At 31.6% G+C, this 24,469-nt stretch overlaps 5 protein-coding genes across 11 annotated transcripts; 3 read left to right on the plus strand and 2 right to left on the minus strand.

Moving 5' to 3' along the window:
• Positions 1-39: 39 nt before the first annotated feature.
• On the plus strand, positions 40-1,209 carry LOC122519921 (bladder cancer-associated protein). The gene is made up of 2 exons (XM_043639727.1): positions 40-232; positions 327-1,209. Exon 2 carries the CDS (start codon positions 398-400, stop codon positions 638-640), a length of 243 nt encoding a protein of 80 aa, XP_043495662.1. The 5' UTR covers positions 40-232; positions 327-397; the 3' UTR covers positions 641-1,209.
• Positions 1,210-1,774: 565 nt separating this feature from the next.
• Positions 1,775-5,728, plus strand: LOC122519915 (DNA repair and recombination protein RAD54B-like). 7 transcript variants are annotated; one of them, XM_043639717.1, is made up of 12 exons: positions 1,775-1,883; positions 2,131-2,346; positions 2,425-2,574; positions 2,673-2,772; positions 2,850-2,942; positions 3,015-3,147; positions 3,238-3,809; positions 3,898-4,657; positions 4,725-4,884; positions 4,981-5,107; positions 5,201-5,437; positions 5,606-5,728. In XM_043639717.1, exons 2-12 carry the CDS (start codon positions 2,159-2,161, stop codon positions 5,687-5,689), a joined length of 2,604 nt encoding a protein of 867 aa, XP_043495652.1. In that variant the 5' UTR covers positions 1,775-1,883; positions 2,131-2,158; the 3' UTR covers positions 5,690-5,728. The 7 variants fall into 7 exon arrangements, with proteins under 7 accessions (XP_043495652.1, XP_043495654.1, XP_043495655.1 ...); XM_043639719.1 differs by lacking the exon at positions 1,775-1,883 and adding an exon at positions 1,901-1,927; XM_043639720.1 differs by lacking the exon at positions 1,775-1,883 and adding an exon at positions 1,992-2,009.
• A 7-nt stretch (positions 5,729-5,735) lies between these two features.
• LOC122519385 (enoyl-CoA delta isomerase 2) lies at positions 5,736-7,242 on the minus strand. The gene is made up of 6 exons (XM_043638790.1): positions 6,916-7,242; positions 6,663-6,820; positions 6,418-6,538; positions 6,243-6,332; positions 5,978-6,112; positions 5,736-5,891 (listed from the first exon to the last, which is right to left on the minus strand). Exons 1-6 carry the CDS (start codon positions 7,021-7,023, stop codon positions 5,736-5,738), a joined length of 768 nt encoding a protein of 255 aa, XP_043494725.1. The 5' UTR covers positions 7,024-7,242.
• Positions 7,243-7,451: 209 nt separating this feature from the next.
• LOC122519920 (protein FAM76A) lies at positions 7,452-11,466 on the plus strand. Its single transcript, XM_043639726.1, has 7 exons — positions 7,452-7,867; positions 8,171-8,235; positions 8,347-8,560; positions 9,253-9,389; positions 9,495-9,738; positions 9,820-10,057; positions 10,881-11,466. The coding sequence occupies exons 1-6, from the start codon at positions 7,772-7,774 to the stop codon at positions 10,051-10,053; spliced, it is 990 nt and encodes a 329-aa protein (XP_043495661.1). The 5' UTR covers positions 7,452-7,771; the 3' UTR covers positions 10,054-10,057; positions 10,881-11,466.
• A 6,444-nt stretch (positions 11,467-17,910) lies between these two features.
• Positions 17,911-23,409, minus strand: LOC122519922 (PR domain zinc finger protein 1). The gene is given in 9 exon segments (XM_043639728.1): positions 17,911-18,211; positions 18,477-18,818; positions 18,936-19,577; positions 19,740-20,408; positions 20,511-21,191; positions 21,311-21,437; positions 21,518-21,643; positions 22,262-22,381; positions 23,239-23,409. Coding segments are annotated over 9 exon segments (3,033 nt in total). The 5' UTR covers positions 23,404-23,409; the 3' UTR covers positions 17,911-18,050.
• Between the last annotated feature and the right edge of the window lie 1,060 nt (positions 23,410-24,469).

The raw sequence follows: 24,469 nt of genomic DNA on the forward strand, positions 1-24,469 counted from the left end.
TTGGTTAACCGTAAAGGAGTACATTTAATCGGTCGTCATTCTACGATTGATCGGATTTGACGTGGGTAGTCTCGAAATTGGTGACTGCTATACTCGTGACCTTGAGTGGTAAAAAATTGTTTGTAAAAATATTAGTAGTGTCATAAATGCGTTCCTAAGCCCGGATTGCATTTGATAAAGACAAGAGGGAAGAAATATTCTCCGCAACGGGCAAATGATGCTTCCGAATGAGGTTCATTAAATAATTAAGCTAATTATAACAAATACCTTTTTTCTTTTCTATAAAGATCTAACTAATGTATTTTTCTACGTTGTCTTTTTAAAAGGTTCTCGCGTAGATGAGATTTCTCTTGACTGATATATCCTGTGTACAACGCTAAGATATACAACAGGAAGAATGTATTGCCTACAGTGGTTGCTTCCAGTGTTATTAATACCCAAACCTGTAAACCCTGCGTTGCTACAAACGCACGTTATGTTTATGGCACTTTATCTAATTGGATTCTTCTTGGAGCGTAAACCTTGTAATACATGCGGTTTAGTCTTCTTAGTTGCAATCTTTCTGATATGTTACAGCGGTATTGGTAACTGCTTCCTATGGAGCAAAAATTGTGACACTGTAAGATGTATTAATGGTTAAAATGATTTCATTGCTCTTCCTAGATATTTCAATTCTACTTATTTTTGCATCTGTCTTCTTCAAGAATGAGTTTAAAAAATACTCTTAAATAATCAATTTGAGTGATATATGAAATCAATAAGTATTTATATAGAATATGATGACAACAAAAATATGTTATCGACTTAAGGCTTTATTACTAATGTATTGTAAATTCTTATATCTTTCATAACCTTCCAATTATGAACTATTAAAGAATGTCGTACAGTAGAATATATGTATATCAAGCTTACCTATTAGGTTTTTAAATAGTTTATAACTAAATTCTTAATATATAATCTAATCTTCGACAGAACAATCTCTCAACATATACAATTTCATATATTAACTATGTATTACAGTAAATAATTCATTATGAAAATTTATTACAAATGCAAATATTGTAATATTGCTATAATGAGCTTCCTAATTAATAACATCTTTTTGAAATGTGGCATTTTAATAACATAAATATATGTTTAAATTATACTCCTTTGATGTATTAACAGAAAAGGTATGTTGTAGCTGTTAAATAAATAAATTATTATAAACTTGTTTGTAATTTCTACCAGTTAATCGTAGTTTCAAAGTAGCATCTTTAAACATACGAAGATGACAGGCAAGTATTACTAAAAAACAAAATAGAATTTTAAATCTTTATAGATTTTATAAAATCATTAATATTTAAATTTAATAGTAATATCAACTTTTCGGATAGTATAAGGTAAACATTTGATCACATGTCTGTAATAAAAATATTAAACGCAATATGAGATAAAATATCTCTAAAAAAAATGTAGATGGTTGAATAACGTATCAAATATTTGTTGACATCAATAGATTCGCAAAATTTTGTTAAATATTTTAAATTAAAACATTCACTTGATATTTGTATAAAATTCTTTTCAAGAAAAAGGAAAATCAGGGTTACCATCCTGATAAAGATAAATATAGTTTGTAAAACATTACCAATTTTTTTAATCCACAGTTTACTTATAACGTAAAAATATTAGTATCTTAAAGACAAAAAAATTATCAAATATAAAGTATAAGAGATTTAATTTAATTTTATTTTATTTTATTCAATACGCTTAGAAAATTGTGTGTGTTTTTATATTTATAAGAAAATAATCTATTTAGTAATTATTATGATTAAGATTATGGTTCAAATTACTTGTAGCTTATGAACCAATAAAATCGTCAATTCGGTTATTAGTATTCCCGCGTAAGTGTAGTAGTACTCTCTAACTGAATTCGAAACATTTTTGTGTATATATATATATATATATTAATTACATACTTATCGAAATGAAATATTATTTATGTAGTATTTTTATAGAAAAAAACAACAGTATGATGTAGTGTTTCTAATTATGTTAGGAATATTTTTTTGATCACTATATTATTTACATAATTGTAGATTTGTTAAATTAATAAAAAAGAACGTTAACATTGAAGTTTTTAATTTTTAGGGACTCGTTTCCTTGAATCTTACATAAAATGTCATACAAAAACAACGGTTTAAGTGTTCCCGTTAGAAGTACTGCGAAAGTTTTGAGTTTCTTTAATAGATCAAAAGAAATAATTACTGAGAATGAAGTTAAAAATGATTCTGTGATTTCCGAATGTGATGCTGAATTAAATACCAATAGCAATAAACATTTATACGTTGAAAGTAATGATAAACTGTAAGTATTACTTTTCTAAAATATTTTTAATTTATTTTAATTATATTTTTTCTTATTAATATTAAATAATCCCGTTAGACGTATTTCAAAAGTTTTGAGTTCCTTTAATAAATCAAAACAGATAATTACCAAAAATGAAGTTAAAAATGAATCGATGATTCCTGAATGTGATACTGAATTAAATACCAATAAGAATAAACGTCCATATGCAGAAAGTAATAATAAACTGTATGTATTACTTTTTTAAGATATGTTTGATTTATTTTAATTATATTTTTTCTTATTTATATTGCTATTAATATCACACGAACTAATATTGATTTTAGTATATTTAATGTTGTATTTGGAAAAGTAACTACTAAAAAACATAAAACATGGGATAATGATGGTTTCTTAGAAGTTAATGGAAAAAATGCGATTTTAAAGGTAACATATTTGCATATGATATTATCTAGCATGTTAGTATAAGAATATTTCATATATTTCGTTCTATTAATAAGTAGGATCAGGATGGTAGTATTGTTGGCAGAACAACAGTCAATCCGCAAAGTTTAGATGAAGGTTTTAGATTATTTATGGGTGGTAAAGAAGTAGAGGTAAATAAATATCATATTTTTGGCTGATAAGTTAATACGTTAATATAAAAATTAATTTGAAATTTTTATTAGATAATTAGCAGAATATCACATGATATAAACTTAACAGATACTTGCAATAGTATAGAAGAGAAAGAACCACCAAAGAAGAAGTTTAAAACTTCCATTACTGGTTCAAGTTTAATAGGAATTTCGCTTAAAAAGAGTAGGATATTTCTCAATTGAAAATATTTACTGAGAAACATTTTATTCTATTATTTTATAGTTTATCAATGTTATCTATTTGATATTGTAGATTCTGAGCTAACTTCTGAAGCATTAATAATGCCAACTTTGTCTATTAAATTAGATGGTACAAGTGATAATATTAATTTAGAAAACGAACAACAAGTGTCTGTAGATGCCTGTTTGACAAATGTACTTAGACCGCATCAACGAGATGGAGTGATTTTTCTTTATGAATGTATTATGGGAATCAAAGTTGAGAATAGTTATGGTGCTATTTTGGCAGATGAAATGGGCCTTGGTAAAACATTGCAATGTATAACATTGATATGGACGCTCTTAAAAAAAGGACCATTTGGTAAACCGATATTAAAACGTGTAATTATTGTGACTCCCAGCAGTCTGTGTAGCAATTGGAAAAAAGAATTTATTCATTGGTTGGGCTCTCATAGGATTTTTCCTTTCATTGCTGATAGTAAAAATAAGCCATTAAATTTTAAAAAACAACCAAGATCGCAGGTATTAATTATTAGTTATGAAATGTTTGTTAGAAGCTACGAAGAAATAAAAGATATTAAATTTGATTTAATAATATGCGATGAAGGACATAGATTGAAAAATAGTAACATACAGGCAGCCAAGGTAACAATATTGTTTTAATTTATTTCATTATATTTTGTAACAAATAAATTCACTTGTGATTACGTTATATATATTTTATATTTCACAGCTATTACAAGAAATGGATTGTAAAAAAAGAATTCTTTTATCAGGCACACCTATACAGAATGATTTGCAAGAATTTTATACTCTTGTCAATTTTGTAAATCCTGTAATTTTAGGTAGCAGTACAGAATACAAGTATTATTACGAAGATCCTATCATTGCTTCCCAATGTCCATATGCATCTGAAGATGCTCAATCTTTAGGAAAGGAACGAGCCCAAGAATTGCGTGATGCAACTAGTCCTTTTATTTTGAGACGTACCCAAGAAATAATTAGTAAATATTTACCACAAAAGAATGAAATGGTTATATTTTGTCATTTATCAAAAAGACAAAAAAGCTTATATTCTCTTGTAATAGATACTTGGTTTGATAATACGATATTACCAGAGAAAAAAGTATCACCTTTAACGATTATAACAGCACTTAAAAAGATTTGCAATCATTCAGATTTATTCATCAATGATAAAGATAACTTTTTAAATAATAATCCAATATTTTTGCAATTAATAAAAAATGATAATTCTTCAAATGATAATGAAACAGAATATTGTGGTAAAATAACACTCGTTCGATGTTTAATGAGAAATATAAAAAAGACCAATGAAAAAATTGTACTAGTTTCTTACTACACACAAACACTTGATTTTTTGGAAACTATTTGTAATGCCGAAGGCTTGAAATTTTGTAGACTCGACGGTAGTACACAAAATGTGTCCAGAATGAAAATTGTAGAACAATTCAATTCTAAAACTGATGATAGTAGTAAGTAAATATATATTTTCATCATGTTATATATTATTTTTTTTATAAAAGTACATTATAATTACAGAAATATTCTTATTAAGTGCTAAAGCAGGAGGTGTAGGATTAAATTTACCAGGAGCATCTAGGCTAATATTATTTGATTCTGATTGGAATCCCGCATCAGATGCTCAAGCTATGGCGAGAATATGGAGGCAGGGTCAGAAAAAAAATGTTTATATCTATAGGTAACGATTATAATGCATAATTTGTTATTTCAGTTATTTAAGGAAATGTATTAAAAATATTTGAATGATATAAACTCTATATTTTACAATTGCTAGATTATTAATGTCAGGCACGATTGAAGAAAAAATATACCAACGTCAAATTAATAAAACAAATTTAAGTGAAATTATTGTAGATGCAAATAATCTTTCTTCTTTGAAATTATCAGTCAACGAATTAAAGGTAAATTACAATTGTTGTGTATGATATGCGTATAATTTGAGTAATTGTTATTAACATGATTTTAATCATTCCTAATTCAAATTTAATTTATAGGATTTATTCACCTTAACATTAAATACAGATTCTTTAACACACGATTTGATGAATTGCACATGCGGCGATCAAACAAATTTCAACGAATTATCGGATGAATCTGAAAATACAAAACTGAACACGAAAGAGAATACAAAAGATATTACCACAAAAGAACAATCTCAACAGAATTTAACTATTAATCAACTTCTTGATTGGCAGCATTATAGACAACCATTTTCAGACGTTATGATGCAGGTAAGATAACAAAATTACGAGATATTTTAGTAAGAATTTTATTATTTTAAAATATCTTACATTTATGTAAACCTTTTTATACTTTGATATATTATAGTTATTACTGTGATAACATATTAAATATTATAAAATGAAGATACATATTTTCATATAGATTTCTATTTCTAGGAGCTCATGTTAAAACAAGTATCTAAACATATTTCATTTATATTTAAAAACTCCATAACCGAAAAATATGATTCGACAACTTGAAAAAAATTGTTTTGTAATAAAATATAAAAGTTAATGAAACTAGGAGTTATAATTTATTTTTACTTGACATAAAATTTAATATTCTATTAACAGTTTCACCCGATTCAAATATTTCTATATTTTCTTCTATTTCTGCTTTATTTATTTCCAATAAAGTTTGTTTATTGCATTTTTGCACTAAACGTTTGATACCCATTATAGACTGAAATTTGATTTCAATAATTATTTAATTAGCAATAAAATAATGAATAAAATATAAAAATCATGTCAAAATTATAATGTGTATACCTTTGTAGACAGTTGACTTAGTTTATTTAGATATTTCCATACTTCTTCTTCATTTTTATATATATTTCCAACTAAATGATATTCTTTTGCTTCTTTAGCATCCATTTTATAACCAAAATATAACATTTCACTAGCCTAAAAAAATACAAATTTCACAACATATTTTTTGAAGAATGGAGAATTTTAGAGAACAGAATATTTAAATAAATTTAAAAATAATACAATAATTCTAATTATATTGTATAAATGTATGTAATACAATTACCTTACTTGGTCCCATTATCTTTGGAAATGTATACGAAGAACAACCTTCGGCTATGAAACCTAATTTAGTAAAAGGTATGTAGAAATATGCCTTAAAAATATAAGAAATTAAATTTAATTAAAACTAAGAGCAAAATAAACAAAATAACTTCTATATAAATGTATAATGAAATTACCTTCTCCGAAGCATATACAATATCACAAAGCCCAAGCAAAGTGGTTCCGACACCAATTGCTGGACCATTTACGACAGCTATCAACAGTTTGGGAAAAGTAATTAGAGCATCGATAAAATTTCTATAAAAATTAAAACATATGTAAATATGTGTATATATATATATATATATATATATATACACTTATTGTATTAAATATATGTGTGCATAAAATATTAATGTAATTTATAAGTAAAATTATTTACTTAAAAATTTTAAAGAGATCTTTATATGATGAGGTTGGACTTAATGTAATAAGATCATTTCCACTAGTAAAGAAATGTCCTGTTCCAGTTAAAACAACCATGTATATGCTATCGTCTTTTGAAGAATCATTTAAAATATTTGTTATTTCCATGTACATCTGTGTAATGATATATAAATGTATTTTTTCAATAATATCAAAAAATCATAAAGGAATGCAATTTAACATTTTAATAAGCATTTAAAATATATTACCTTTATTGATATAGCATTCTTTTTCTTAGGTCTATTAAATATAACTTTTTTAATTCCATTTTTTAAATTAACTATAAGAATATCTTCTTCAGCGTTAATCGGATCCATTTTTATGTCGCGATAAGGAAATTTGTGTAAATGCGTAAATTATTTCAATTATTAAAAAAAAATATATTACATATATATTATAAATAATATTAAATTTGCTCCCATATGAAATGTTTACGAATGTTGGTAGAAAAAATATTTACAGTTAAATAAATCTTTGAAAGATGCTTCTGATTAATTTATCTCGAAAAATGAAATCTCAAGTACGATAAATATTTTAGCAAAAATTAAAATTTATGTTGGACATAGATATATTATATATATATATATATATACATATATAGTGTAAAAAGAAAAGAGGAACGATAGAAGAAAAAAAAATAAATATGAAATGTATTTTTATATATATTAATATTTTATATATTATAATAGAATTTAGCAAAATTGACTAACAGATGGCGCTTCGTTCCCGAAAATCTTGGCTCGAACTTCTATTTCCTGTTCAGACGCGTAGATGGCTCTGTGAAGTCAACAACCGGTTGGAACAAGTGTAAAAGAGTAAGGTGGTTATGCTTGTGAGAAGTCAGCGTCTTACGTGAACAATTTGCTAAAACATGTAAGGAAACAGTGTACGGCATATCTACGTTGCAATTTTTTACGTTTATTTTTTTTTTTTCGTTAAAAACAATCGTTAAAACGCATTGAAGGACGTTTAAAATCATTTTTGATCGGCTTACGAAATTCGTTTTATCGTTCGTGATATTACAATTTGGAAGCTACAAGGGCAAACACGAATCACTGTTTGAGAATGAGCACGAACAATGCACAGGCACTTTTTGCGTGCTCAAGATGTTTCTCAAGGCATCCTTTCGAGGATCTTTCACCAGGACAACAATTATGCAAGGTAAATTATTTTACATTGTAATATTAGTTGATTACAATTTATGCGCGAAATTTCATACTTCAGCGGGATGTTTCGAAGCGTCTCTTTCGTTTCGTAGAAACCAATTGCTAATATTAGAACATTTAATATCATTGTATGTTTGACGCGTGATCGGTTTTTTATTTTAATTCCTTTAAATTTTTTATTATTTGAAATAATTTTAATAATAGTATTGGGTCCACAAATCTATATGAAATTTAATTATTCAATTGATTTTTTTTCAATTGCTTATTAAAATTACAATTTTATTTTTTATTGCATTAGGAATGTAGAGGCGCATTCCCTGTTGTGAAATGCACATACTGTAGATCAGAATTCCAACAGACGATGTAAGTATAGAAGCATAAAGCAATGTGTTTTTTGATAGACATAGATTTGGTCATTCTATATTAAAAATTATATTTTTAAATTATTATTCTTCTTTTTATTTTTCTATATAGAAAGGGAAATACAAGTACCATATGTAAAAAGTGTGAACAAAATGTCAAGTCATATGGAAAACCATCAGCGTGTGAATATTGCAACACCATTGCTGCATTTATCGGCAGTAAGTGCCAACGGTGTACTAATTCTGAAAAACGTTATGGTCCTCCAGTCACTTGCGAGCAATGCAAGCAGAAGTGTGCCTTTGACAGACAGGATGAAGACAAAAAGGTAAAAGGTTAATCAATATTTAAAAAAAAAAAAATTATTCCTTGTCACAGCGAAGGAGACATCTTCAGCTGCTCAGATACTATCGCTATTACTTGCGACATTTTTTGTATTAACATAATGCTGACGTCTATGTTTAACTTACCTTAAGAACGCGTTATAAAATTTTAGTTTTTCTATAAATTCTTATATGAAAATATCTTTTTTAGACCATTTTCTGTAAAGTAATATATTATTAATTACATTTATTTTGCATGTATTAAGTTACATACAGATAAAAGAGTCCCTAATTGATCACTATGTACTTTGAATATATTTAACGCTTTGTCTTTTTCTATGCTTTGTGCACTTTTTTGGAACACAAGAAATTTTCGTATTATTAATTGGTATTGCATGTCATAGTAATATTTACAAGCGTCTACGGAGATATCTTTCATATGGAATTTTTTAGATTTCCATATTTCCTGTGTTCCTGCATAACAGAGGGTAGCTGTGCACACTGTTCTCTTTTGATTCGTATATTTTTATCGGATCAGTGTGTATGACTTCCTGTCAAAAATTCTTTTCTTTTTTTAGAGAACGAATAAACATCAAGTGTAGTTTCTACAGCTAAGACCTCTCTCTTGTTGGTATATGGTAATACATTAAAGTCGCAGTAACGCTACTGCTAGTTACCATGGTATTTTTGTTTTTAGGTTGACGGCAAATTGTTATGTTGGCTTTGTACTCTATCTTATAAGCGGGCCTTGGCTAAGACGAAACAATCAGATGCTGAGAGGAGAGCGCATATGAAACTAGCTCAACAACGGGCCGCTAAACACAAGGAGCACAAGTAAGCATTCAAATAATTGATTTTACGTAAGGTATGCAATTTTATTAAATCTTTTATAGAAATTTTTTATTTGATTTTATTTACTTATTTATTTATTTGTATTAGATTAAAAGGTCACAATAAGAGGCCACAAAGAGTCGATGTCACTAAGCTGCCACCGCAATCAGAAGGAGGGGATACGAATGGCCCTACTCCAGTTAAGGTTGCACGAATGGCCGGCGTACACGATCCTCACGATCCAAACAGTTCAGATCATGTAGTTGCAGTTACACAACTTAAGGAGAAAATAGCTCATCTTCAAAAACAAATTAGTATGAAAGATAGTCAGCTCCTTGCTAAAGACAGACAGGTATATATAAGTTTGATACTATTTATATATATTTCGTGTTATATATAAACTTGATTCTTATTTTGTTTGTTTGTAATATAGATAACGGAATTAAAGGCAAAAAATTTTACATCAGAGACAGAGCTACGTAATAAGATGAAAGCGACCGAAAAGGAATACGAAACTAAAGTATCAAACATGCAACATAAAATATCGAGTTTGTTAAAGGAAGTTGCATCATTATCGAAGACATCCAAACGAGGTGACAGGGTAGCTGCTACTAAGACTGAAGCTGGGACCAACAGTGGAAGTGGAACAGACAGCCCTGTACCTTGATAAGGTATGGAATTGTAACTTAAATAATTAATTCATTGATTTTATTGCAATCACTAAGTTAAAAGATTCAATCGATTAGAGCGAGATTACGAAATTATGTATTAATTAAAAATAATGACCAAAAGAAGCTTCATTTTTGTATATAATTTGTCACGCTTGTTAATCATATTTGTAATTGTTAAATAACCGAAGTAGGTTAATATTTTCGATTAATATTAATCCTTTCGCTCCGATGGGTGTATGTATATATTTAGCGTATCCATACGCTATCGAAAAGTGGGCGATCAGATACAAAAGAACAACGTGCTCCGTACACTGCGATCATATTTTGTCTCAAGCGCGCCGTAGCGAAAGGGTTAATTAATAATGTTTTGTATTCTTATTTTTCTTCGCCTGATTTATCGATTTTTCAAATGATATACAGTAAATTCTCGTATAACGCATTAAAAATATTTAATAAATTTATTATTTTCATATAACGCGTGATTCTCATAGAAAATGAGTTATATATGAATAAAACAAATTAATTATCACTAAATAATTAAATTATTGTCCTCTTTCAATTTTCTAAGTTTTTTCTATTTTACTATTTCAATAGGTAAATTATAGAAAACTAAATTAGACAATTACAATAGTTGTTATTTTTAAACATGTTATTTATATTATTCTTGTTATACAAAGAAAATTCTTCTATAAAATGATTTTGTGTAACATGATACCATAAAACGTGTAATTTAACCGAGTTATACGAGGATCTATTGTAATTGATCTTACATTGATAAGATCATAATACGAATAGCATATTAGATTTATCAAACTGTTTGCAGGAACTTCGTTAGCTGCGCAACATACTCGAATGCCCATAATTTCATAAATCATGTGGTACATTACGAATAGTTAATTGTTTCCATTAATCAAACGAAATTGTATTATTTTTCTAATTACTATAGGAACGTATACATGAAAGTCTCGTTTATCCCTTAAAAGGAGAACGAGTGCGTGCAAAAGTTTTATGTATAAGTTAGATAGTCTTTTTCTTAAATAATTCGCGAGTGACAATTCTGCTTATACGCAAAATGAGTTTTTATCGTGAAAGAAATAGTTGATTAGGTTTTTTTATGAACCTGAATGATGTCTCCTATGGTTAAAATGCGATTTTTTATGTTCTTGAACGAAATAGCATTAATAACAAAAAAAAAATAAGTAAAATAAAATGAAATAAAATAGATAAGTAAATAAATAAGTAAATAAATAAATAAATAAATAAAAAAGATGTTACATGTGAATAGATTGTATGAATCGAATGATATGGCTCTTGTAAGGTTTTATTATTTATAATAACAATAATGTAACGAAAATGAGCCAAGATATGGTGATTGTGTAGGACAATTTACAATAAAACATTTAAAATCATTTATTACCCATGTAGTCTTCTCACGTTCAACTCGGAATAACCTTTTTTATGTATAATTTTTATTTGTCTAATATTAATCCACACATAATCTTATTTTTCCAATCCACAGTTGTTATTTCCTTTCTGTTTCCTCTTGAAAAGTATATATAGAAAAGGATATGCGTGTGTGTGTATATATTTAGGTATCAAAAAGGTAGTGACATGTTCATGTAAATATCCAACAGCCATATATTTATTTTTTATTTTAAGAAACAAATGCTAATTGAGCATTACCTATTCAATAATTGTAATGATAATAAATGCGTAACAATTTACTATATACGAAGTGTAAGGATAATTAACTTTTAATTTATAGTCGTTTAAATATATGTACGAGAGTTGTACACGCGTGTACAAATACGGTTGGAGTTTATTCTTTATTTTATTGAGAGATGATAAGAACTAAATATTGCTTGTTTGTAGCCGAGGCTTTTTTTTTTAGTCTCTCGCTTTCTTTCGATATTTTACTACTTTCAGCATATTTACACGGTTCACTCTTTTCTTCTTCTTCCACCTCTTAACTCCTCCTCCTCCTCCTTCTCCTCCTCCTCCTCTTGCACTTCTCTATCTATCTATATCTATCGATTTATTTATTCATTCCATTCTCTCGGTTTTCTATTTTTCTTATTTCATTTCTATTCCATTATTATAAACTTTTCGATTGATATCATGTCTCTTATTTTTGTTGTTTTCTTATTTTTTCTTTCCTAACATTTCTTTCCATTTCATTGTTCAAACCTAAATACTAGGTTTCTCTTGAATCCGTTAATAATATTTATAGTGCGTTTATTACAGGCAAAGCGGGAAATCAAGAATCGATATGGAATAATAATGTATTTCTTATAAGAGCGTTTGTGGAAACTTTTTATATCGTTCGGATGTATGTACGCATGCATGTAAAGATTACGAACGTAGCAAAAATACTTCTTGATCTACGGTAATATAATATCGAGTATATTATATATCCATGTGAAAAATGTCGCACGAAGCGTGTACCGATAATGAGAAGCGATGAACAAAAAAATTCGTCAAAAATATTTATCGACGAAATATTCGTCGACTTTTTAAAAATAACTTTTTCTTTTTCTTTCTTTTTATCTCACCCTTTCTCCATGTTTCTCTCTCTCTCTCTCTCTCTCTCTCTCTCTTTCTCTCTCTTTCACTTTCTTTCTTTCTTTATTTTTTTTTCTGTTTTTAATTCAATGTCATCGCGTTGGTCAAGCATTATGCATACGTAGACGAATTTTTCCATAACGCCTTCATAAGCTACCCAAGTTTTGTACACTTTGCATAAATAATTAATTGGTATAGCGTGCATTATATGTACAAGTTTTCTATAAATAAGGAATTATTTTTATATAAATTCAATGCCTGAGTCACCCACGTTGCCTGTCACATATTATAACATATCAGCAGATTTAATTAATATTTCAAGGCTTTACAGTTTTTTATGTTTTCTTTTCTTTTCCTCTTTTCTTTTTCTGTTCCTTTTTCTTTTTTTTTTTCGATCGAACGATTCGCTTCATTATTCGGATTTTCGCGGTTTATTTGGAAGATACGTTCGCGAAGGAACCTTTATTTATTTATTTATTTATTTCTCTCTCTACTTTTCTTCTTATGTTTTTTTTCTCTTTTTTTTTGGTTTCTTTCTGTCTATCTTTCTTTGCGTGTGCACTCATATTCGCGCGTAAAGCTCTTTTTTCGTGTTTGATTAATGAAATATAGGTATAGAAGCTGATGAAAACGATTCATAAGATAATATTTCAAATGATCGAATTAAAATTTTTCTTCGGACCGAACGTTGCTTGTCTTTGACTTCTTTTTTCTCTTTTGTGTTTGCGTGTGTGTGTGTGCGAGATTTTTTTTCTTTCCAATCGCCTCTCTTAACAACTAAATACATAATACATATATGATGCGTGTTGAGAAAGCTAGCATTCGGAATAACGTTCTTAATGCTTTGTGCTTACATTTCTCGAATTACTCTTTCGTTATCCTCGATCTGAAATCGTATCGCATTTTTAAGTGGCCTTCTTTCTTTCATTATTATTAATATTAATTATTATATTATTATTATTATTATTATTATATTATTAATAATATTATATTATAATAATTATTAATATTATTGTTATATTATGTTATTATTATTATTATTATTATTATTATTATTATTATTATTATTATTATTAATTATTATTATTATTGTAATTATTATTTTATTATTATTATTAATATTATTATTAATATTATTATATATTATTATTATTATTATTATTATTATTATTATAATTATTATTATTATTGTTATTATTATTTTAATATTAATATTATTATTATTATTATTATTATTTTAGAACTCTTTAGACGCGTGAGAGCCGTGCGTATATCAGTCTGTGATACGTTGTTAAGTATAATCATTACAAATCGATGATTCAAAGATTTGCTCATTCATTCTTTTCCGAATTCTTATAAATTAGTTTATTTTCTTTCAATATCCCGTAAATGATATAATTCTCTAAATCATCGATAGGTAAAGATATATGTACGTAAATGTACACACTACATACGTATGTTGTGTATTCGTACGTCGCGGTAGGCTGCGCTTACGGTGATTTCAACGTCGACAAAATTGACGAATTTGTTAAAATTAGTGGAAGTACAAAGTGTGGTAGTTGATTATAAAAATCGATGGAAGATTGTAAAAGACAGATAATGGATGGTGATCATGATTAGAAGATTTCGTAAGATTGTGATTAGGAGTCAGCATTTTTTTGAATGACAAAAATGTCCTCTCTCTATCTTTCATTTTGTGTTTCGGAATAAACGATCGATCCAAGTTATATTTTTCATTTTGTGCTATTATAAATTTTTAATGGTAGTATTTAATCGGTGTCATTTAGTGTAAACAACTAATCGGAATGACGGAAGTTCAGAGTCTAAAGATATACTTTACAGTCGAGATATATTATACATATTTCCTTTGATAATAAATGCGTATATTAGATAGGCCAAGGATATATGTAAAGTATTTTTTGTGCATATGAAAAAACTTTCTTTCTTTTCTTTTTTTTTTTGTTGTTTTTCTTAAACTCTGAATAACCGTGACGCATCATCGATACACAAATTGCATTCAAGTATCAAGCGAATTTTATCTCGTGTTTGGACTCCGACGATGAAATTGTTATTGTTTAAATGCTATAATTCTTTTTTTTTTTGCTTTTTTTTTCATTCTTTTTCTTTCAGGAGGAGGGAATCGAATCGTTACATAATGTTTTATCGCATTTCGTAAGCTTTGACTAGATTTTTTTTAGCAGGACTTGTGCAATCGTCGTCGTCGCTGTCGTTCTGTTTTATTAATTTCTCCAAATAATTATTATCGAGTCTTTTTTAACTTGATCGTCAAATTCCTACGCTTTGTTATTAACAATTTGATAACGTCGACTCGAACGATCGATAACGAACTTGTGTAATTTAATACTTTTTCTTTCCATCTAGTACACATTAGTTATCATACATTATACATATGTGTGTATCATGTATGTAAAAATAATTCAATGGATACGCTCCGGTAATTGAAATTGTATTTTTTATGTAAATGATTGGAAGACAAGTTCGAGTAAGCGAGAAAAATTCTGTTCCTGTGATTTTGTCATCTTCTTATTCTTATTTTCTTTAAAACAATTCACTAATTATTGCATTTGGAAGAGAACTAAATATAAATATGTATATATATATACATACATATATTTATTCAAATCGACATTGAGTAATTTTTTTTCACTGAAAAATGATTCACCAATGTACTAGGCGGATCCGATAATTAGATAAATTACTACATATGTATTTATACAGAGGCGGATCGTTAACTTTAGGGGCCCTGGATTAACACTGTTTGGAAGTTTACCTAATTAAACCAAATTAAGTTAAGTTCGGATTAATTGTAGCGACTTATTTTGTATAATTTACTATTAGTATTTACTATTTTTTTTTATTATGATGGAAGATTTTTGATTGAACGAGGTCCTGGACTATAGTCCATAAATACCATACCTAAATCTGCCCCTGTATTTATATATACATACGTATATTACTTATATAACATCTTTATTGCAAGATAATTAATGATCTTTATTGTTGTCGGGTCTCTAGCACGGTTGTTTGGCTAAAAAGAATCTTACGATTTATGATATTTCTACCTACAAACCTATTAACAACGATATGTCGTGTGTATATATATATGTATGTGTGTAAAATGTAAAATTAATATAAACTATAAATGTTGAGAAAAGTTTATTCGCGTAACGATTAGAATGATAAAAATGAAAACGTAGTATACATCTATATCAATCGTAGATTAAAAATGTTTAAAAACGTATCGTTTAATTGAAATTTAGTATTCGATAGAGATTAGTTTACTACGATTAAACTAACTTTATTTCCAAGAGACAGGACACCGAGCGTACCCATCATCCGCGTTCGCTGAACTCGGTGTAATAATAATTAGTTTGTTACGTGAAGCACGTGCGTTTCTTCATGGCAATAAATTACCAAGAGTTTGTGCACGATCGAGCGAGAAGCGACGAAGGAGGAACGATAATACCTATAGACATTTCCAAGAGAGAACGATCGATCGTTGCTCGTGCGCAAAATCCTACTTGGATTATTCGACCTATGCAACCGTTCTCATTCCTCATCTTTTAAAGGGAGTGACTAAACCAACCAACCAACCGATCGATCGACCGATCGATTCCACAAATTAATTCGATCTTTCATCAAAAGTGTCGCTAATTCGTACAAACACGATCGCATTTGATCTAAGAAATTATTATTATTAATATTATTATTATTATTATTATTATTATTATATTATTATTATTATTAATTATTATTATTATTATGCGAACGATTAGTTTTTTTCTTTTGTTTTTTTTTGTTGAATAATTTTCTTTCATCACTTTTGAAATGTTCTCCACCGAACGTGATTCACGAAGCGCAGCCTACCGATCGGCAACCTACGACGAGGTACATATAATGTATCGTATATAAAGGTATTCATAAATTAGACCTCCTTAAATTACCTCATTTTAAATTATAGAATAATTTATAGTAATGTTAATATATACAGGTACAGGTCTCGTATAGTTGCAGTCGTGTCGTCACTGGTTGTTCATTTGTGTCTTTTGCTCGCGCATTTTCGAACGTGCTTGGCGGGTGCCGACAAAATCCGCCGTATTTTGGTCGACGTGTGCGTCAACATTTTTAAAGATCCTTCACGTGAGTGCGCACGCGCTCATACCCTTCCCTCTCTCTCTCTCTCTCTCTTGCGTGGATATATAATACGCATACACGCAAAGAGATGCCTTTTAGAATAACATTTCTGGTAAGAAATTTTTTAAGCTTTGAATTTGAAATGAAATTTTTTTTTCCTGAAACGATCATTTTTTTAATTCTCTGTTTGTTGGTTTGTTTTTTTTTTGTTTTTCTTGTTTTAAATAATCGATTGGCACGACAAGAGAGAAAGAAAGAGCCGTACTTAGGTTAATCCTCTATATTTCTCTTTCTATGTTTGATGACAGCGCGCGTGCACGCACACGTTTCCGAATGAGAACCGTGGAAAAGTAACCGAGATGCGATGGACACGATTTTCGAGATTTTTCCAGAATGGCAGAAACGACGCTCTTATTTAATCGACATTTCTAGAACGTTAATACTATCAAACTCGTTATCTTTCCTTCCATGATAATGCTACAATAGAAAAAATATGGAAACGAGTATATGTACAAGGAACTTTATATGGTCCTAGCTGAGTAACGACGTACTTGCGCGCACATTTTTTTAAACATGCACACATACACTTTTTCTCTCTTTTCCTTTTCCATTTTCTTCCTTTTTCTTTATTATTTATCTTTTTTTTTTTCCTTGCAACTTTTCCCTTTGACGTTTCCTCTATCATTTTTATTTTTCTTTTCCCCCACTCTATCTCTTATAATATACTAAAAACAACGAAGCTCGAGGAGAGTATTTAAAGTAAAACTTAGATTGTCCTTTATCAACGATAATGAACTAAATAACAATATTTAACAATATTTTACATTCTATCCTTTCTTTACATTTTATCCTTCTTTACACCCTTTTCCCTTATGTTCTCTTAATCTCTTTATATTTTCTTTTTCTTGTATTTTCTCTCTTTTTTTTCAGATCGATAACAACGAATGGAGAAAAGGGTCCAGTTTTTCCATTCACTCGTCGCGCGTATTTTTAAACAACGCTTACGCGAAATGGAACGTTCTTAAGGCATCTCGCACACGAGTCTTAATAAACAAGGTACACCATTTCTCTCTCTCTCTCTCTCTCTCTCTCTTTCTATTTTTCTCTTTGTCTCTTTCTCTTTCTCTTTCTTTTTCTTTTCCTTACTTTTTCATATTTATCTTTACTGCCACTCGGGATAAAGGTATTGCTCTGGAGCGAGCTCGGTCAGCCGAATCTCGTTTACGTTTCCACGGCTGAATTTAGCGCCAGGGCAAAAGGGTCTGCTCCCCGTCCCTTAGGTACATTCGATTATGTGTGGCTGGGAGGTTTCTATCACGCTCGGCCTCGCCACTGGGTTCTCCAAATTGTGAAGAGACGTCGTGTGCGGCCCGTGCGTCGACCCGTGCCTTTCATAGTTTTCGATGTGTTCCAATTCGCATTCCTTCGGCATGGTTCCTAAAAAACGTTTCACAATTTTCTTTTCAAATCTTTCATTAACGAATTGGTTAATATTTTCATAATATAGTTTTTCATTGATTCATTGTTTCGATGAAATATTTAAAGATAATTGTAATGTAATTTTACGAATAAAATCGTTTCAATAGGTTGCAACAATCGTTGGAAAAATAAATTATAAAGTAAACCGATTGAAATATATCGATGCCTAAATCTGAAAATCTAATTCCTCTTCCTTGAGATGAAAGTGAAAAATACTACTTACCAACATTCATGTCAGGACCATATTCGTAATAGGTCGGCGAGCCAACGGCAGCTGCTAAAGCGAGTTCATCCTCGATACTGTTCGGCCTGCAACTGGTCGTTTTCCAATGAGTTCTCAAGCCACTCGCACTGATATACTTTTTGTCGCAGCCTTGGCAGGTGTAAGGCCTCTCGTTCGTGTGTAGTCTCTTGTGTAATTTCAAATGAACGAATTGGGTGAATTTCGCGGGACATAGGTCACAAGCATAGGGCTTTTGGCCGGAGTGTAATCTGAGATGAGTCTTTAGATTCGAGGTAGAACTGAACCTCTTCTTGCAGATCTCGCACTGATGAGGTTTTTCGCCTACATTAAAAGAAAAAAGAAAAAGAAAAACGAAAATATAAAAGATATTTCATATCGTTGGTATTAGATTAACGAAATCGTTGAGGATTTAAATTTGATACAAAATAATCGAATTACCGGTATGCACGAGGTGATGTTTTTGTAGATGCGCCAGTTGCGTGAAGCTTTTGGTGCAGACGTTGCACTTGAACGGTCTCTCGCCGGAGTGCGTTCTGAGATGAACTTTAAGATTCGACAACTGTCCGAAGGTCTTACAGCAGACATTGCACTCGTAGTGCATCTTTCCGTCCTTCTTCTTAAGCGGATAAGGCAACGACCTGTAACCCCTCGATCCCTGAGAGTTAGGGCTGAGCGAGCCACTCTGCGAGCAACCATGGTCGTCCGGGGAGAGAGAACTCGCCGGCGAGTATCTGTGATTGAGGGCCCCGGAGGAAGAGGAATTTGCGTGAATAGTGAGTCCAGGATGATGGCCGAGGTGAAGATTGTGCGTTCCTGCGATCAGGCCAGCTTGACTCCCGTCGATTTGCATAGTCGTCGACGAGGTGGGAAGTTGATGGTTGTTGCTCGGAACATCCAGACGTCTACTGTCCGACGTTCTTTCGCCGTACACGAGATTGCCATTGCTACCCGTGCTCGGGGTTGGAGAATAAACCGTACAGTTGATCGACAAAGGGGTCGCATTATGATGAAGCGTTCCGTTTTGATGATAAAGACCGTACGAATAGGAAGAAGGTGATTGGATCGGTGATATCGGTGAAACTGAGTTTTGATGATTGTTGCCGGCACTACCGACACCACCACTGCTATTACCACCAACACCACCACCATTACCACAAGCACCGACACTACCAACGACACCATTACCACAACCACCACTCACAACACTACTACCGCCGCCACTACCACCACCACCACCACCACCACCACCACCACTACCACCACCACCACCACCGACATTATTACCACCAGCCGAATTTGAATAGACCGAACTCGACTCTATTTGACAACCTCCGGAATTGGTCGAATATAAAACCGTCGGTGTCGAGGAGGGACACAATGGTGGAGAATTTGCCGGAGACGGGCTCTTCGTTTTTCGCTTTGGAAGACAGGAGGAGCTTGCAACATTCGAGGACGATGTCAAGATCGTATTCGAGGAAAGCAAGCCGCTATTAGAATGCGCGTTAACGCCTGGGCTGCTAGACGAGTGCACATTCCCAATATGAGTCGTTGCATTTCCGTTGCTCGTTCCCGTACTAGAATGAAGATTACCCGTGCTCGAGTGAAGTCCACCGGTTGGACTTGGAATTGGTACGGGACCGTGGTTACTAGTGGTCGAGTTTACGCAGGATTCAGTCTGCATCGGCAAATTCGAACTGGAGTCTGGACTGCACGGTAAGATATTGCCGTAACGATGCGATTTTTAGTAAGAGTAAGCCATCTCCGTAGGGCTCGAGGGTGGTGGCGTCACCGAATCTGCCGTGTGACTTTGATGATGGCTCTGTTGATGATGCTGATGTTGATGTTGTTGTTGATGCTGATGCTGTTGATGCTGCTGTTGCTGTTGTTGTTGTTGATGATGATGATGGTGATGTTGATGATGATGATGTTGCTGTTGCTGCTGCTGCTGTTGTTGTTGCTGTTGTTGTTGTTGTTGTTGCAGTTGTTGCTGCTGTTGCTGTTGCTGTTGTTGATGATGATGAAGATGATGATGATGATTATTATTGTTGTTGTTATTATTATTATTGTCCGTGGTACTTCGTAAAAGAATATTCTCGAGGATGGAACTGCTAGGACTCGTTATGTAGGCTGGTCTCGCGGTTGCAGGTACGTTACCTTTAACATCTGGTTCATAAAACGGTTTTGAATTTTTGTCCGTCTCGTCCTCGCTTACCATTGACAGGAGGGTCGTTTTTTGAAGCATCACAGGCGACACTGACTTTTGTATCTCCGGGCTCATCGCTCTGGTCGCGATCTCTGGATTCTTCTCCTTCGCTGTACCATCCAAATTGCTCTTCGTACCGGCTTGAAAGTTACCGTACGTCTTCGTTATCTTGATCTTTACCTTTCTGTATTCGTTCTTAGCGGCTACGTTGTCTGGCTTTAACGGTTCGTTGCTGCACACGGAGGACTTTGAGTTCTTGCTGAAGTCGAGAACGTAGTTGTTCTCCGAATCGGACTCGCTGCTCTCCTCAGGCGGGGTCAAGATCTCGTCGTGGTAACCGTTCGAGTGGTAACCTTCGTCAGACCTCACAGAACCGTCCGTTGGCGTCATTTGCGAACGTCTCTCGTAAATCGACGAATCCTTCAACGGTGATACCACGTCTACGCTGGCCGAAATTTCCGCTGGTAACGCCGATTGCTGTACTTGTTGACCTGTCTCCCCAGAATAATGTGGAACGAAAGGAAAAAAGGGAAAGACAAAATCACAATAATAATAATAATATATAATATCGATAAACGATTAAGCCGATAAAGACGATAAATGAACTTACGTATTCTTTGTAGCATTAATTCACCCGTTAACGGATAATTAAGTCGTTCCGCGAACTCTCTACAATACCACACTAATAGTTCTTGATTCGGAAGTATTGGCTTGATCGTGTAAAAATAAATGTTCATCTGTAACATAAAAAATAAAAGAATATCAATCCTATGTTCTTCCATTATAGATTATATCCGAACTCGGTTATAACGTTTACCTTATATTGACACGCTATTAGATTTTGCGATTCGGACGAGTACGCTGGGTTTACGTAACGCATCCAATTCGACTTTTGAACGTCGTAACCATCGATGTAGTAGAACAACTCGTTGTTCTTGTATACCTGAGAATTCGCAAAGATAGCGATTATTATTTGACTGTTATGTAACATGACAACTTAAGAAAATCGTCTTTAATTATCGATCATTTAAATAGATACATGTAATCAACGTTCTTGAAATAATATTACGAATGAACAAGTTATCAGACACGTCACAGTTTCTTCCGACAGATTTCCCCCAAAAAATTGATTAACGTTTCAATAACAAGTTGCCAGTAGAAAATTAGAAAATAATACTAATTGTAAGTTAACGTAAGAGTCGTTTGCGTGGAATCGAAGTTCATCGTAACGAATTGATGAGTTACGAGTCATCGATGGCTCTTCTCGTGGCTTTCGTTTTAAGCCTTGCTCGATCTGTTAAAACCAGTTTCTGGTCTTGTTAGTCTTTTCTCTCTCTTTCTCATGGCTGTGTATCCGCGCGTACAACATCTTTGGTTTCCCACCTCGTTCGTCGATCTCGTAAGGAACACGTATGCGCGTTTTCAACTTTTCCTTTTTCTTTTTTTCTATTTTTCTATTTTTCTATTTTTATTTTTATCTTTTCTAGACACGTATCAACGATAAATATGAACGTTTCTTAAAAACGAAAGAACGATGTTTCCTAATCGATGCAATTCTTACCCTCCAAAAGTATTTTCTGTTCGCGTCAGCGGGCACCGAATCCTTGGTATAAACCTGGCCCACCAGTGGTCCAAAACGCGTGCCCTTTGGGATGTAACTTGTACTCCATACACCCAACATCTATGCATATATTTAACAAAAATACGCGATTATTCAAACTGTATTTCTTTACCATTATGTTGGTTTTTCATTACGAGTTATATGAATTTATATATTAGTGAAAATTATTCATCCGAATCCATGCTCGTCTTTTTGTCATTTTTTTTCTTTTTAAATCATATACTATCATATAAATAATTTGTTAAAAAATTGTAACACATCGATCGAATACAATACATTTATTAGTTTATGAAAATCCATTGATAAGAGTTAAAATTTGATTATGATACAATCTTCGTGGTATATATTTAACAAAAAAAAAAGAAAAAAAAAAGAAAAACAAGAAAAAACAACAAATTTGCAAATCGTTCAAAAAGAAATGAAATAAATGCAGAAATATATATTTCCTACAATTTTCGTTGCAGTCGAAAGGGAAAACAGTTTTTCCATCCTGTAACGATATATATTCCTCGAGTCTCTCGGTTACGTTTTAAGCGTGAACTTTAAATGCACTTACGTTCGGTCCATGATCACACTTTACAAGTTAATTAGCTTTGTGATGCTCGATCGAGTTTGATAAAATACTGTGTTCCTTCCTTTCGTGTACACATTTACGAGCATGGGATCAGAAGTAAGGTCAAAAATCGATCGATTCGGTGACTTTAGTTATTCGATGTGGTATGACGGGGGGGGGATTAGGATGAGGGCTGGAGCTGGGGCTGGGGTGGGAGGAATACGAGACATAACAACGAGAGACAAATAATTAGAAGAAGAAAATAATGAAGTTCGTATCGTAATCATAATATAGCGTTGTTCGATCGTTTCGCGACTCTCACCGAGGAGGTCTCGAGAAAGGATTCTTTCGTGGATGAACGTACATCGTTGAGGGCTTGAGAGGGCTTGAGTACGAGGTTCCTCGGCAAGGAAGCTTCCGCTCGATTGGTATCGCTAGGCGATGCCGTAACATCCGGCACCAAGTATACGGCATGTTGTTCGAATTCCTCCTCCCTCAAGGTCGCGTGATCCCATTCACTGGCCTCCATCCTTTACTGCAAAGAATAACATTTAATTAGCTTATTAATATTTATAGACACGTCTATATAATCAACACATTTCCTTTACCAATTGTTAACTAGTGTTTCTAACGCTATTATATTTTCTCTCTCTCTCTCTCTCTCTCTCTTTCTCTTTTTTTTTTAATTATCTTACGTATGAATATTTTTTTTGTACACAAAGGGTACTTTGTATTGTCAATAATTGAAATCGTTTTAAATTGTATCAACGATTATACGATCTAATCGTATTAATATTATCGATGTTACGAATTTATTTTGTTTGTCACGTGAAAACGTATTAAACATGGAATCTGGTTTTTAATATCTAAGACGAGTCTTCTGAGAGTAAATTTATCTAACGTCAGAGAGACTCGGATTTTTTCTTTTTTTTTATCAAAGCCATTATTAAAACGTCACACGATCCTAAGCTAAGCGCGATAACTAAATTAGCTCGATATAAAAATTCTTTTTTTAGAGCAACGTATAAGTATATACCAATACGAAACTAATCCACCTAAGGATAATTAAAATCACTCGTCCGTAGGATATTTTCTTGGATAAGGATTTTTTATAAAGAATTCTTCCTCTAATATAAGTCGATGATTCTTTTTTAATAGCAATGAGTGGTCTTTAAACGTTCTTAAAGGATTTAAGACTTTTAATAGAATTTCACGATGCGATTTTCAAATGGTCTTTCGTATAATCCCAGAAGAAGAAGAAGAAGAAAAAAAGGTTAGGGAAAAAGACACATCTTTGTAAAAGATAGATAGTTCTTGAACTAGAAAACTTATTTTCAATTACGTCGAATGGTGATCGATCATTGCGAAAATGTTTGTCTCTTTCTCGGTGGAAACTAAAAATGATATGATTTGATTATTCAAGATCGGAGATAGTCTTATATTCGATCAAAACTAAATTTGTCACCTACAAATATTGGATTAGCGGAACGAGAATACGACGAATAACAAGACGACTGATAGACTATAATAAAAGAAAACTGTCGCAAAAAAAAAGATATGATCTTATATGCACTCGAAATAACTTTAATAAAGAG

Source organism: Polistes fuscatus, unplaced genomic scaffold (assembly GCF_010416935.1).
Source record: "Polistes fuscatus isolate 324 unplaced genomic scaffold, CU_Pfus_HIC Scaffold3, whole genome shotgun sequence".
In the NCBI taxonomy this organism is placed as follows: Eukaryota; Metazoa; Arthropoda; class Insecta; order Hymenoptera; family Vespidae; genus Polistes; species Polistes fuscatus.

What these genes read in the sequence shown, in the direction of transcription:
- LOC122519921 (XM_043639727.1), top strand. Translation starts at nt 398, where the DNA reads ATGTATTGCCTACAGTGGTTGCTTCCAGTGTTATTAATACCCAAACCT.
- LOC122519915 (XM_043639717.1), top strand. Translation starts at nt 2,159, where the DNA reads ATGTCATACAAAAACAACGGTTTAAGTGTTCCCGTTAGAAGTACTGCG. An exon ending in GCAGAAAGTAATAATAAACT is followed by an intron (nt 2,575 to 2,672) that starts GTATGTATTACT and finishes TATTGATTTTAG; the next exon opens with TATATTTAATGTTGTATTTG. An exon ending in TGGGTGGTAAAGAAGTAGAG is followed by an intron (nt 2,943 to 3,014) that starts GTAAATAAATAT and finishes AATTTTTATTAG; the next exon opens with ATAATTAGCAGAATATCACA.
- LOC122519920 (XM_043639726.1), top strand. Translation starts at nt 7,772, where the DNA reads ATGAGCACGAACAATGCACAGGCACTTTTTGCGTGCTCAAGATGTTTC. An exon ending in CAGGACAACAATTATGCAAG is followed by an intron (nt 7,868 to 8,170) that starts GTAAATTATTTT and finishes TTATTGCATTAG; the next exon opens with GAATGTAGAGGCGCATTCCC. An exon ending in TCCTTGCTAAAGACAGACAG is followed by an intron (nt 9,739 to 9,819) that starts GTATATATAAGT and finishes TTTGTAATATAG; the next exon opens with ATAACGGAATTAAAGGCAAA.
- LOC122519385 (XM_043638790.1), bottom strand. Translation starts at nt 7,023, where the DNA reads ATGGATCCGATTAACGCTGAAGAAGATATTCTTATAGTTAATTTAAAA. An exon ending in GATCTCTTTAAAATTTTTAA is followed by an intron (nt 6,539 to 6,662) that starts GTAAATAATTTT and finishes TAATTTTTATAG; the next exon opens with AAATTTTATCGATGCTCTAA. An exon ending in TAAGTCAACTGTCTACAAAG is followed by an intron (nt 5,892 to 5,977) that starts GTATACACATTA and finishes ATCAAATTTCAG; the next exon opens with TCTATAATGGGTATCAAACG.